Genomic DNA, 13,009 nt, shown 5'->3' with positions numbered 1-13,009 from the left:
TTCAACATATTACCAAGTTTGTAAACTAAACCAATTAAAATACCAGGAAGCAACAATTTTCCTGTTGTTGCTGCATAAATTCACTGGAGAAAACCATAATGAATATAAAATTAAAAGATACATAATACTGCAAATGCACAGGACTCTTCACAAAAGGTAGATAGATTCAGCATTTCTTAGCTGTCAACCACACAGCTTCGGGATTTAAGTAACTTTAATACAGCTTTTTAATTAGATAGGAAATTATATGAAAACCAGGAAAAATACTTAAATGAGCTATTTTTACATTCAGTAGCCTCTAACTCTGGATTATAAAAGCTAACATCCCCAATATTTAAAATGACAGACATCACCTGGTTGAAAAGACTGAACAGGACCTGCTGGAGGCAGACAACTGGAAAAAGCATACCTGAGAAAGGTAGATTTTGGCAGTCTCTTTGGGCCATGGGAGGATTCTTTCCACAATCTCCCCAGCCCAGAGTTGACCCCAGGAACAAAACACTGTGACCAGGTCCTCTAGTTAGAACATCTGCTGCTGCTTGGAGCTGCCAAGGCAACAGCATTTGGCTGTGATGTTTTCCAAATCACAGTTAGTACTCAGCTCACTCCTGTCAGTGTCAGAGCTGGCACTCCCAGTGAGCTTCCCCATAAAAATGACCCAGAAATTACTCCAAAAGCTCAGACTGCCACTCTTTAGGTCACTGACAAGAAGGTGTCCCAGATTGTATCACTGATGCTACTCAGGTGGACAGGTAGCAAGGCAAAGCAGCTTTCTCAAGAAAGGGGACAGCTGCAACTCCAATTAAAGGCTCTTGGATCCTTATTCTTCTACATACAAAAATATGGTCATGAAACTGCTCAAGTTGGTATTCCAGCCTACTCCCAATATATGAAATCTACACAAACCCCTATCTGTAAAAATTGCACCCTCCTTCACTAAGAATGAAGTTTCTAAATAACCTTTTAAAATAGTGTTTGAAACAAGAACAGATTTTTTTCTGTTCTTAGTCCTTCCATCTTCAAAAGAAATTTGAGTCCAGCAGTACAACTGTGTACACCATGAACACACCATAACATGGCCTCAACCACCACACCCCTCCAGTTAGAACACTGAAAAGTTCTGGTACTACATATATACTATGGGGTCCTTCTTTACATGGCCAAAGTCAAACTCCAGAACTTTTTAGGCAGAAATCACCCTTTTTCCCGGACAGCTCTAGCAATGTGTCCTTTCCTCTCAGAAAAGCTCACAGGAACTTTTGTAATCAGTGACATGTTCTTTTCCAAGACTTGGGAACACTAAAACTGAAAGGTCTACAGTGCAGTGCCACAAGTGATGATTGTTTGAAATTCTTTACAGGACCAACTACCAACAATAAAACTTTCAAAAAGCATAGAAAATTATACCAAGTCAGATTTTCCAAAATAGGCTGTCATAAGAACACATACTGAAACCTATCCACTGATAAAGCAGGTAAAAAATTTAATAAACACTTCTGCAACATTAAATACATCATCTACTTTCTATTCACCATATCTTTTTCATAATAATGATATTGAAACACAAATGTTAATAGAAGGACAGTCTGTGTAAGCCAGTTTTTTATGAAGAACTTACTATTCATAAAGAGCTTTCCATTTTCATTTCAAATACATAAAAATATATTTCAGTTCATTATCAGCCTGTATCATAAAAATTCAAACACACTTCAGAACACTTATTTGCATTGACAAAAGTGCACAAAGGTTTTGTTTTTGGTTTTTTGTTTTTTTTTTTCTCTGCAATGGTTAAGCATGTCACCCCAGACTACAGAAGGACAAAAGGTGAAGAAGATGCTGCTCCCCACTTTGTTTTGCTGTTGGTGACAGTCTGAGGGGCTACATTCCATCTCTGCTAGGTGCTGTAAAAGTCTTTCACTTCTACATGCCCAACACACTCACTTTTACTTTTTAAACTAACGCTTATCTTCCATTGGTAGCATCTACAAATAAAGGTGCTCAAAATGAGGGCTAAGCAACTAGGTACATAAAATTCAATAAGTTACTTTTAAGATGCTTCCCTTCCATTAATCCCCCCTGCCGTTTTTGTGTCTAAGTTTCCTCCTGCCTCACTCACCATTGCTATGAACCCACACACTGCAATTGGAATGGCAATTGTCAATGTATCAAAGACTGGTTGATTTTACCTAGATCAGGTACCAACAGCACGAAGTTGAGAATAATACAGGCTTTTGCTTGTGCTTTTTGTGTCTGCTGGGACCTCAAGCACTTAGCAAAGAAATGAACCTGTAATGAGGTCTATGCTATCATGATTTCACTTCTACTAGAACCTGAGGAACCAGTTTTGAGATGAATATGGATGCTACTATCACACCTACACACCCCTGCTCTGGGAGGAAATGTCACAAAATGCCAAGATCTGAAGTCCGGACTAAAGCAAACTAGGTCAGAGCAGAACTGCAACCTCCATTTTCATCAGTAGCCTCCTGTCCTATTTTTAACTTGGTCTTTAAGGAGGCTTTGTCTCCAATGGCCAGATGTGCCACAGCTGAATCTTTGCAAACATGGCCTTTGACAGAGAAGAGGCTTATACCTGTTCTCAAAATCCAGGGCTTTGAATTTCACTTTGGATCAAATGGCAACCAATGCAGGTCACAGGCTGACTTTTCTTCACACTTTTAGCAAGAATTGCTGCTCAATGAACAATCAGCATGTCAGACCTCCCTTCAGTATGAATACAAAAGCACATTTGTTAGAGCCTTTCTAGCTCAACTTCAACAGCTCTGCCTATTCAGCTTTTGTGCAAAGAGCAGTCCTCATCCCAAAATGTTCTCCAAATTCCATCTTCAAATTCCTAACTCTCTCAAACTGGTATATAGTACCATACATCCAATAAACTCCCATGGATGCATAGCCATGTATCACATTAATACTTTAATTTGGATTTATCTTGTTATTTTTACATCTACTCCTTCTCAATTTAATTTTTCAGTTGTGTTCTCTATAGTTTAAAACCTTACAGATCAGGAAATAATGGCACTTAAATTTTTTTGTCTTTCATGCTATGTATGGTAACACCTCTGGCTGCAAATACCTACAACTAACACTAGTATTATATTGCTGAACTAGTCTTAAAATAGGTACAGCACCCACAGCGACTACAGCTTTGGAGAAAGAAACAGGAAAAAACCTTTTATTGGCATGAAAAGCAGCAAGTGCCATAGCAACTGCTTTGGAAAATCAGACTGTTTTTCACCATTTTCACCATTTTTCAGTAGGTGTAAAAGGTACTTCAGTTTGGAAGAAAAAGGTTTGTAAAATCTTAATAATTATTAAAAAAACATAAGATAAATAAAGACCTGAGCAAAGACAAATCTTCATGTGTTGCTGCCTATGTCGTCACCAAATTGTATCTGTCTTTTGATCTCACCAACTCCAAGCAGTGCAATCATAGATGTCCCAGCTGGCAGTTCTTGTGGTACATTTTCTAAGAACATCTAAAGTGCTCCCACTTCAGTTGGCCAAGGAAGTCTATGCTTAGTTTAGTTTTTCTATCTCCATTAACCACAGACACAGCAAAAAAGATTAAATAAAAAAACCCAACCCAACAAACAAAAACCCAAATGAACAAACAAACAAACCCCACAAAAAAATCACTAAAATTGATCTTCCACTATATTGCAAAAACCCTACAGAGAAATAGGCATCAAGCAGTGATGTGACAGGAATTAATTTTTATTCCACTTTATTATTTATTCCACTTTCCCTGGCACACAATATGGGCTCCACTTATGCTAAGAAAGCCTGAGGCAATATGCAACTGTCTGCGGTCAGAACAACTATCTGCAAATAAACAGCAACAAGTATATTGTCTGTTCTGAATGAAGCATAAATCCTTTGGGGATCTGGTTGTTTTGATTCAGTTTTCCTCCTCTTAGCTCATTCCCCTGAAGATTGGACACAAAAGATAAAATAAAGATGTCCCTGATATTGCAAAGAGAATGACAGGACAGTATCTACTTGATTTCCTTTACACCCCATGATAAATAAAGCAAATAAAAAGGCCAGGAGGACAGGAGACTCAGTGACTCAGACCACACACAGTACTTGGTTTCTCTCCTTTATTTCTGACTCCTTGAGGGATCACTTGTTACCTGTTATCAATCCCAGTGGGATAAAAGGCAAGAAAATTATTGGAACTCCCTGTAAAGCACCTGGGATCATAATGGGAGAGAAATACAGCAAAGTCTCAAGGGAAAGTAAAAGGACAGCAACATTTAAATCTGCTCTTCATTACTCATAGCATAATCTCTTTCCCATTTTTATAAAAGGTTTATTAGAAAAAGCAGATCAATCAGCTGGATATCTGATATTTTCTTTCACTTCAGGCCTTCTCTTTTCAGAATATGATTGTTCAACAACTGGTCCAAAAAGTGGATCTGACACATAAAGTGCCTTTAAGAGAATGAGCTGCATATTGGGCAACTAAATCTTTTGTTTACCTTGGGACAGGCAAGGGAAGTGGAGGTATGTCTGAGCTGACTGGCAGGGAAACACAGCTATCTTTGGCATTTGTGACACAAACAGCTTTGCCTGTCCATCTCTGCATATGAACATCACTGGTGATGAGACATCAATCACTTGAAAAAGGAATCACTCTGGCTGCTTGAAAAGTAGCTTTTTTTACACCACATTAGCCTCAATTACCATGGCTTTCCTAGAGGGAGGTTGAAAGAGTGCCTAGAAGTTCTCCATGTGGTACCAGTCAGCAGTTACTGCTGTTGTCTATGTCAGGAGAGATCCGCAATTAAAAGGGACAGCAAATGTAAAATAAAAATATGAAAAAGAAAATTAAAGCAGGAACAGAAATAGAACTGCACTAAGACATTATGACAATTCACTTGGAGGAAACACAACTTCATCATTAAGTCAAAAAATGGCCCAAAAAAATGCAAAGAAAGAGAAATATGTCATACACTGGAAATTGGTCTGGTGATGTAATGTTAAGAAAAATCACTGGATGCAGTTTACTGAATAGTTGGGTAAGGGAAAATATTCATACAGTCTCCTCCTGACTGTTATCCTAGATCTGACCTTCTTTTCTATGCTCCCTTCCTCTCACATACACACAACTTCAATGACTAAAAACATGGGGGAAAAATGAAGAGGGCAACAAGTACAGCCTGAAAGGAGGTGTTTCACCAACTGGATCCCAGCTCCAAAAGAGTACCTGGGGCTGCTGGGCAGCCCTGGACTGCAACAAAGTCAGCTGGATTTTTAGCACAATTGTTGATAAACCCAAATGAAGAAAGTGAAACTCCTGTACCCTTCACAGTTGTTTGCCTCCCCAGGATTTTGTACTGAATTTTTTACTACTTTTTTTTTCTTTTTTCCCAGAAGAGAGAATTCAAATTATTTCACATATCAGTGGTAACATGGTAACATGGCTTCAATACTCCAGCCAGGAGTGACAAAGTGACAAGTACAGAAAATTGTTTTCAAAAAAACATTTAATCACTTAGCATTCACATCTTTGAACTGCTGCATGAAGTGCTACTTTACCACCAAAGCCCTTACAAAACTTGCAGCCACTGTTCATGATATTAACAGGAACATGATGGTGGAATTTACATTAGACTATTAAAATTGAAGTAGCTTTCAGTTTCCCTTTATGCAATTAACCCAGCAACAACAGCAAGCACTTTGAAATAACATTACTAATAAAAAAATTCATGTTTGAGACAGCAAAGCAGTGAAATGCTATGATATTTCTTATGTAGGGGGATTTAACACTACTTACTGCAGAGTCTATAAATCAGTTTCTCTACAGAACTCTTAAGCCACAGGTGCCAAATATAAATCTTTTTCTCATAATCCCATTCTTGGTCTTTTCATGTTATTACTGGACTTCCTGGATAAATTGTTGCTAAAGTAAGTTTGGTCTTTTTTCCTACATAATTTGCCAAACCATCTGCTGGAATGCATCTGTATTGTCCTCTTACTAGAAGAATTTCTGTAACATTCCCATTGACCTAAATGCAAGTTTTGGCCTGAAAAGATGACACGTTTCTGTGAATCTGGTAAAGTTCTTGAAACAGGGATACTAGAAATGAAGTGCCCTTCTGGCCCCTTTCATCAAGCTCCAGGCTGAATCCCCTTAGGAATGTGATGGCATTTCTTCTCCCTGCTTTTTTCTAAAATCCTATTCTAAGCTGCTTAAAAAAAAAAAAAATCTGACCAAAATAACCCAGAATAACCCAGAAACTTAAGTAAAGACAGCTGGAAAGATGAAAGAGTGATAATGTTTAGATGTAAACCAAGCAACATGTTCCAACAACTGGCAGGAACTAAATTTTGTCCAAGAAATATATGTTATTAAAGAAATACCATATCAGTGGGGAAATCCCTGAAACCACAATACAATTACATTGTTTAAAGTCATTATTTGAAAAGTATTATCATTACTTAGAGAAAAACAGAGTTTGCATGTTTAAATAGTAAATATGACTGTGGTACATCTTACCACAGTAAGTCTTTTTTCTTATAGCTGGAGAAGAAAAAAAATAATAACCATGGGACAAAATTGATCACTTCCAGGGTAGATACCATAGCCAGGGTAGATACCATAAGCCATCATTAGGCAAGCAATTAAAATGAAAAAAATAGATTAAAATGTGATCAATATAACATAGTTGTATTGCCTATATTTTAAAACATAGTTTGCAGAGCCTCCAGCCCAAAGCAACTTCTCCTTTTGCCCCTGATGCAGATGAATCTTGCTCTAAGCTAAGTCCCATTTTATGGCAGACACAGTGCATTTAACTTGCATCCTTTAATCTGGCAAAATCCTTGGATGCACCCAAAATTCCATTTAGAGTCATTATTTCAGGGATCCATATATAATCATGTCCCTGCTCTATCAGTGTGCTGTGTTCTTGGTTTCAATATATACTCCTAATTTTTTAGCTTCTGTCGTCATCAGGGCTTCCTTACCTGTACAGATTTTCCCATCGTAGGTCTCGCACACCCAGTCGTGGCACTCGCAGAGCGGACCGTAGTATTTGCCAGACTCAGTCACTTGGCAGATGCAGACTCCACACTCACACCTGCCTCTGTCATTGCACAGCTTCCCCCCTGGGACACGGCACCTGAGCTCCGACTCAGCCCGGGACAGCCGGCAGGAAGCAGGAATTCCCAAAGCGCTCCTGTGGGGGACAGCAACCAGAATAAGCAACAGCCAAGCCAGGGGCTGCAGCTCAGAGCTGATGAGAGCTTGGCTCATTTAAAACCACTCTGTCATTGGCTTCAGCCAATACCCAGAATATTTTCTTACCACCTCTTCAGCTACAGTTGCAAATTATTACTTGCCTCAAATCACCCAGTTTTCTTCGTTTTCATCTGAAACCTCATTGCTACCCACAAGAATGCTTATACTTTATTTTAGTTACCTTTTTAACTACACTGGCCTCATCTACTTTCCCATCAGGCATATCTGATATATATGCACAGACACTTATAGTTTGATTATCCATCATGAAACATTTTGGTCTTAATTATTTCAAAAAGTTTAGAGACATCATATACATCCAAACACCTGGGGAGCATAACAGGAATATATATCATACAGCACATTTAAGGTTGATTCTAATAAAATATGTTTGCCAGAGTAATCCTTCTGGTTGTCAGACATCTATGTCCATGCTTCCAATGGAAAAGGAAACCAAAGTAATTATGGCTTTCCACGCAACACTGTAGGTTGTGGCTGTGGTTTGAATAAAGACAGAATCCAGCTCTAGATCTGTAGATTTGCAATTGTACCATGCAATTGTGCCATGCATGGGAGCACATGGAGATCAGGACTTTCAGGACATACTCAAGGAAAATCACACTTTGTCTCATCAGGAGCTGAATCATAGGAAGAAAGACAAAGGACTGCTCAGGCCAAAAACAGGTCTCCACAACACTAAGGAATACTGAAGATGTAGAGTAATAGAACCCACAGTTCTCAAATAGATTTTGCAAGGCTCTGGAGCAAAGGAGCTGCTGGCTGTGATGGAGGTGGAGAGTGAAGGGCAGTGCACCTCACTGTGCCACTGCACCGAAGTGCAGCAATAATCAGGGTTCTGTGGTTAGGTGCCTGCTCCACTCAAGCAGCAGAATCTGGAGGTTTGGGTGTGAAGAGTCATAACTAGCCAGCTCTTCCTCCTTCAGTGCTTTCAGAGTTTGCATTTTGGGCATCAAATGCATTGTTGCAAATACCTCTGCAGTCTGCACATGCCCCTACCTCGAGGTTCCCAGTGACCCAGAGCGCTTCCCTCAGTGTCACCTCGAAGGAGGCAGAGGAAGAGCCAACTCAGTGCTCCACCGCTCCCTCCGCTAGCCCAGCTCCCACACTGCTGGCACCTGAAAATCAGTGGCACCCCCCGTGGGACATGAGAGCCGCACTTACCGCAGGGCCGGGGGCGCGGCCGGCAGCGCGGGGCCCAGCAGCAGCAGCAGCAGCAGCAGCAGCAGCCCCAGCGGCTCCGGGGCGAGCATGGTGCGAGCTGTGCTGAGCCGCACCTGGGGCGCTCCTGCAGACGGGCGGACGGGCGGGCGGACCCGGCAGGCACGCGGAGAGCTGCTCTGGACAAGCCCGGCTCCAGCGCTGCTCCCCCCGTGCTGCAGCGGCTCCGATTAGCTGCCTGGGAGCGGGATTTGGGCAGCACTCTGGGAAGGAGGCCGGTGCCAAACCCCGAAGTTTACAGTCTAGGCAGGGAAGTAATTAGAAACAGTTGCGCAGCCAGATGGTTTATTTTGATGTTTTAAAAGTGGCCCGTTCACAGATGTGAACGAACTGTCTCGTTCTCAAAGTAGAGGCACTGTAAATATTTGAGGTATGTGTATCCCCCTGTCCCTTGACAGACGGCGGCTTGGGATAATCTGTGAAACTTGGACCGACCGGGAGACAGGAGCGGCGCTCCCCAGCTGCAGCATCCCTGCCTGCCTCCCCAGGTCCGTCCCTTCCCTCCTTACCCTGAGGTCACCTGCTCACGTCACAGCACCGTGCGACCCTGCAGGCTGCCAACCTGCACCAGCACGAGTGACTGCACATTAAAATATTATTAGTTAGCCTTTTCCTAATGCCTTATCAAAACACAGTCCAATACTTCATCTCAGCAGTGGGAGCTTTTTGAATTGCTTTAAAACAAAACTAAGAGGAAGGATAGCCTCTCCAAATGAATCAACTTTGGCAGATATGGCCACTGCACTTCTTTATGCTGCAGGAAATTTCAGATCTCTCTGGCTGTCCTGGGAAATTGCTGCTTGCCTGATACATCCCTGAGATGGAAAGCTTTTAAAGAAACAAACTTTGACCACAAAAGATGGTAAGTTAGAGGTGTCCTAGTCTACACACACACATGCATTTTTTTAAGCAGGCAGCTGAAAGAGGCTTTCACTGGTTTTGAAGCCAGTATTGGAGATTAAAGCCCTTAGTATCTTTCTCAGAATGCAAAACTCTTGTTTTAATTTCACACTAAATATTTAACACACCAATGATTATACTGTTCCAGAAAACATTTTAAGATTTAATTAAAATTCTGACTCAGAGGCTGCCTTTTCCATGAGTTTGTGTGTCTTATATTTTACATAGTGAACTCAAGGCTACAATTCACAGCATTCCTGCTAACATAACTAGTTCTGCTAGTTATATTCCTGGAAAAAAAAAAAAAAGCATCAACCATTTCACATTGTTCTGCTGGCCTTATAAATGAAAAAAAGAACCTTTAAAATCTAGTTTGGGGCCTGTTTTCATTCATGTACCCACTTCATTGGAGGATAAAACTTTATCAAAAATCAAAAGAAAAGACTGGACAAAATCTGCTCTAGCATATTTGTAAACATATATTATTAGCCCCTGAAGATATACAGGAATACCCAAATATTATTCCAATGGACCATTAAAACACAAGATTTTTGTCATACTTTAGTAAGTTATCTTGAAGTTGCGAAGTTCAACTGTCTACCCATAGTGTACTACCTTCTTTATGACACAATACAAGCAAGTAGAATTAGAACACAAAAAAATCTAAAAGTCCCATATGCAGCTGTTGCATACCAAATCCATTTTTTACCAGTTTTGCCACCCTTTGTAGTATATTTCATATTACAAATGTGTTAAAATACTTTCTCAAGCAATGCAAATCATAAAAATCCTGCATTGAGTGATATGTTGGCTTCAGTCCTGTGAATGTTTACAGTCCTGCTAACCCCATGTGTTTGACTTGCTCTGATGGATCTAGTGAAAAGGGAAGTAATATTGGCAGGGCAATCAATAAATATTTATTTCTGACAGTCCTTGAACTTTGAAGTCCGTACTTAATGCAGCACTATGTGTTCTAGCTGTGTGATAGTTTTTGAAATGTATTTATAATGCTGCAGTAAAAAATATTCATAAATTAAAACCCTTTAGATTACAGAAAGGAGCACTTTTAAGAACAATGTGATTGTCAGAAATTGTACTGCCTGAAGTCTCAATTTAGAGAAGAATAAAGAGAAAGCTTTGCATTTTAAACAATAGTAATTCCCTTTTAGCATTAAATTTATCTTTAATCCACAACTTTAAAGGCTGCCATCTGTTCATCTTCCTCCTTTTTCCCTGAGTAGACTGTTGCTGACGGGTATTTAGAAGACTTTCAAGCGGACTACAAACTGTACGAGAAGAAGACATTCACCATGATATGATGAACTTATCACTGTCTTATTTTTTTTTACATCTGTCATGTTTTGAAGAAATACACACCTTTTTGCTGTGGAGTTTTTGAGTTTGGAGAAGGCATACTTACACAGTTGAAGGATGCAGTATTTGAAATGTGCAGTCAGAGCTTAAATTTAGTAAATGCTCTCAATATGTACCTGTCTCTAATAAAATATCTCAGTGCTCCCTTAATAGATTTTAACATTTTATCAGATCATTGTTGAATCATTTAAGCCTAGAATGTTTGTATGCATGCATGTATAAACATGAATGTAAAAAAAAAAAAAAAAAAAAAAAAAAAAAAATATATATATATATATATATATATATATATATATATGCACACACACCTGATGTGTATGTATTCAGGAGCTAATTGGCTTCCAAACAGGCTGTAAATTCAATTCAATTTAAAAGGAGTCAGTCTCTTTCTAAAGGGGAACCTGACATGCTGCCTTGAGAACTGCTCACTTCATTTCAGCCACTCCTGTACAAAACCCCAAGGAGCTTTGTTCTCTGCTGGATAACATACACCTACACGAAGCACAGTGCTTGTAAAATGCATATTTTCCTATGTATTGGAGTCTCAGACTAAGGCTCTAGACCTGTAGGTGCTTGGTAAATGTATAGTTTACAATTGGTAATGCCATTTCCTGCAGAATAAAGGTTGAAAAGAGAAAGTCAACATATTGCTGATGAGAAGGAGATGCTGGAACGCACCTGCTAATACTAAATTGCCTTTTCAAAATAGGCATAGGCTTGAAAAATACTTGTCAGACTCAAAATTACTTCAAATAAGGGCATGGAATAAAAAAAAATAGGTGCTGTTAAGCACACTTACACTTGAACCTCATTTTTCAAGTCTGTTCCTGTTACTGTTCCTGATAAAAGATTGGAGGATTAGGTAGAGACATTGGGATAAACTTTTTCTCTGCAATTTTATTGACCTGTAGAGGAACCAGTAGGGTAATTTCCTATCCAAACTGGTGAAGGTTATTTTTGTGATTTCATAGTCTTGTGAACTGTGTCAAAACTAAGCTTCAAGCCTGGGGTTAGATTCCTTTAAAGCAAACAGTATCTTAACTTCAACTTTTCCAGAATTGTTTTCATTATAAATAAGAACAATATTAAAAAATAAGGAGGAAAAAAAAGAAAAAAGCTCTTTTACTCTAAGAGTGGTCTCATGCTGGAGCAGAATGCCCAGCAATGTTGTGAGATCTTCACCCTTGGACATAGTCAAAAGCCATCTGGACAGGGTTTGGGCAACATACGTTAGGCTGTCCTGCTCTGGGCAGGTGGGTTAGAGTAGGCCATCTCCAGAGATCCTTTCCAACCTCAAATATTCCATAATTCTATAACTCTGATGGCATAATGTGCTTTTGAGCAAGCTTTTATTCAGTTTGGAGAGGGAGCTGGACTCTGCCTACTACTTCATTACAGTGAACATTTTAATTTTGTTGTCACTTAATAAGGCCATCAGCCTTGCAAAACACATTCCATGCCATTCTTATGGAATTTCTTTTTAATAAAATAAATCAAAATGCACATAAAGTGAACAGTCTAAGCTTAAAAAAAAAAAAATGTAAACCATCAAAATCTGTCAAATATTCCTCCTGGGTTTCCATTGAAGCCATTTCAGTAACAGCATGGGTTTGTAAGAGTGGAGACTGAAGCATTTAAATGCAGAGGCATTCAGCTACATTAAAATTTTCTAAAATTAACCAGAAGTTAAAAATCCCATGTATCAAGCAAGTTATTTCTCCTCCATAAAATGTGGAACAAGGAGAATTTTAAGTGTTGAGTGATTAGTCTGTGAAAGATATACAATCACTAAACTAGGTGGCTGTAAAGATCTTATGCAAATCACTTTAACAGTCATGCAGCAAAAACTATTTGATTGAGTTAACTAAAATATGTCTGAATTGAACAGTTCAGAATTGCGTGCAACTGTTGAGAGCCATCACTGTGCTGGTCAATGCCATCCCTGGAAGGGGGCAGGAGACAGAGTACACCAGAGCTGTACAGATCTGAAAACCTTGTTAATTTTGCTGACATGACATGGAATCTGGGACAGCTGATGGTATCACACAGAGAATACAAATAGCTTTTGGAGTTACAAGATCAAGGCTAGAGCAAGATAAAAGCTGAGCTGGTCTGAATGTAGCTGGCCTGAATAGTACAGAATATTAGATACCCAAACAGTTCATAGGCCAACATTAATCAAGATGTTATTTTGTTATACTCTAGGGTAAAACCTTAGCTTACTCCTTC

At 39.4% G+C, this 13,009-nt stretch overlaps 1 protein-coding gene and 1 long non-coding RNA gene across 2 annotated transcripts in view; one reads left to right on the top strand and one right to left on the bottom strand.

Annotated features, from left to right (window-relative positions):
• ITGBL1 (integrin subunit beta like 1) overlaps positions 1–8,622 on the bottom strand; it is a 123,370-nt gene extending 114,748 nt beyond the window's left edge. The window contains exons 1-2 of the mRNA XM_077781506.2: positions 8,450–8,622; positions 6,994–7,205 (exon numbers count right to left, since the gene is read on the bottom strand). Of these exons, the coding sequence (XP_077637632.1) occupies positions 6,994–7,205; positions 8,450–8,538 (301 nt within the window). The 5' untranslated portion in view covers positions 8,539–8,622. The remainder of the gene's footprint in view (positions 1–6,993; positions 7,206–8,449) is intronic.
• Positions 8,623–8,859: 237 nt separating this feature from the next.
• LOC146768738 (uncharacterized) lies at positions 8,860–11,019 on the top strand. Its single transcript, XR_014949400.1, has 3 exons — positions 8,860–8,994; positions 9,267–9,368; positions 10,648–11,019. It is a non-coding gene; the product is annotated as an uncharacterized LOC146768738 (long non-coding RNA).
• Positions 11,020–13,009: the final 1,990 nt, after the last annotated feature.

This window comes from Lonchura striata, chromosome 1 (assembly GCF_050655825.1).
Source record: "Lonchura striata isolate lonStrDom1 chromosome 1, ASM5065582v1, whole genome shotgun sequence".
Taxonomy (NCBI): Eukaryota; Metazoa; Chordata; class Aves; order Passeriformes; family Estrildidae; genus Lonchura; species Lonchura striata.
The sequence above is the reverse complement of the archived record's forward strand: the minus strand, read 5'-3'. Positions and strand labels throughout refer to the sequence as shown.